The 1,154-nt window shown below is 51.9% G+C and overlaps 1 protein-coding gene across 1 annotated transcript; it reads left to right on the forward strand.

The window, feature by feature from the left end:
* Window positions 1-262: 262 nt before the first annotated feature.
* Window positions 263-816, forward strand: VDBG_04698 (conserved hypothetical protein; the record flags this gene model as incomplete). Its single annotated transcript, XM_003005046.1, has 2 exons — window positions 263-362; window positions 416-816. The coding sequence occupies 2 exons, from the start codon at window positions 263-265 to the stop codon at window positions 814-816; spliced, it is 501 nt and encodes a 166-aa protein (XP_003005092.1).
* Between the last annotated feature and the right edge of the window lie 338 nt (window positions 817-1,154).

A 1,154-nucleotide genomic window follows, 5' to 3' on the forward strand; every position in this document is an offset into this window, starting at 1 on the left:
AGAAACCCACCAAACAAAAGAAGGAATCACTGCCAAAAAACCAATTCCAACCAAAAAATGGTTGATGCGGTCTCCCCCATAAGGAGCCAAGACTACCAAGAGGTACCACATCCCAGATCACGCTTTCCCGAAATGGATTTTCAAGCACCCCTATCCCACATTCTTTTTTTTATGTTGCCATTCAGGTTGGCGAACGTTTTTTCCAGAAAAAAAAAAACAACCCTTCGAAAGTCACCTCTCCTCCGCAACCTCATCTCGCAACATGTCGCTTCGCGTGCAAATCCCCTATTTCTCGACACCGACCCTGCTACATTCGCCGACTTACTCGCCTACTTCCGCACAGCCCTCTACCCGCTCTTCTGGTCTGCTTCAGCAGGCCACAATCTTCCACGTTACGCATCTTTACACGCCGCAGCACGTTATTTCCGCGTCAGGGATCTCGAGTCGTGGCTAGCGCGTAAGGCTTACCTTTCTGTCGTAACTGTCGACGTCCGCCTCCGCAAAGCTGAGGCGCTCGGCCGCCAGCCGTTCACAGGCAGCATATCCTCCAGGGCACCAGACTCTCACCGTCGGGCGGCAGTTGCAGGCCGCGAGGTTGTGTGGACGTGCCCTTCTGGGAACGGTGAGCATGATGGAGACTCCCTAATGTGCGAGGTTGAGGGCTGCTGTGGGAGCATGATGACGAACAGTGCCAAAGATCGCCCTGAGCAGAGGGTTCTGATGGATGTGGTGAAGATCATCACGGAAGAGAGAACGTATAGTTTGGACGAGAAGATGCTATGGTCTTGGGAGGACGAAGGTGAACGAGGGCAGTAAGATATCCGAGAGTGTGTGAATGATGCTACGTTATATACGGAGATATGGCTAGATACCCAGAGAATGTAGGAGTACGCATAAGTCGATGCCCAGAACTAGCGGTGCTGAGAGACGACGTGCCTTTGATCTTCGAAACTAGACTTGTAAAGCCCGCGTATCTACTTGGCTCGGCGAAGTTTTGTCCTGGTGCTCGGGGGTTTACTTCTTGCGAAACACATCATCAATAGTCGCACCCGCTGCCAACTAAAAGGCATGACCACTAGTGCGTCGTACGGTCACGGTAAACAACTCTGGTAGCCAGCAGATTTCAGGTCAAAAGCGATGTTGACTCACCCACT

This window comes from Verticillium alfalfae, genomic scaffold (genome assembly GCF_000150825.1).
Source record: "Verticillium alfalfae VaMs.102 supercont1.5 genomic scaffold, whole genome shotgun sequence".
NCBI classification, from domain to species: Eukaryota; Fungi; Ascomycota; class Sordariomycetes; order Glomerellales; family Plectosphaerellaceae; genus Verticillium; species Verticillium alfalfae.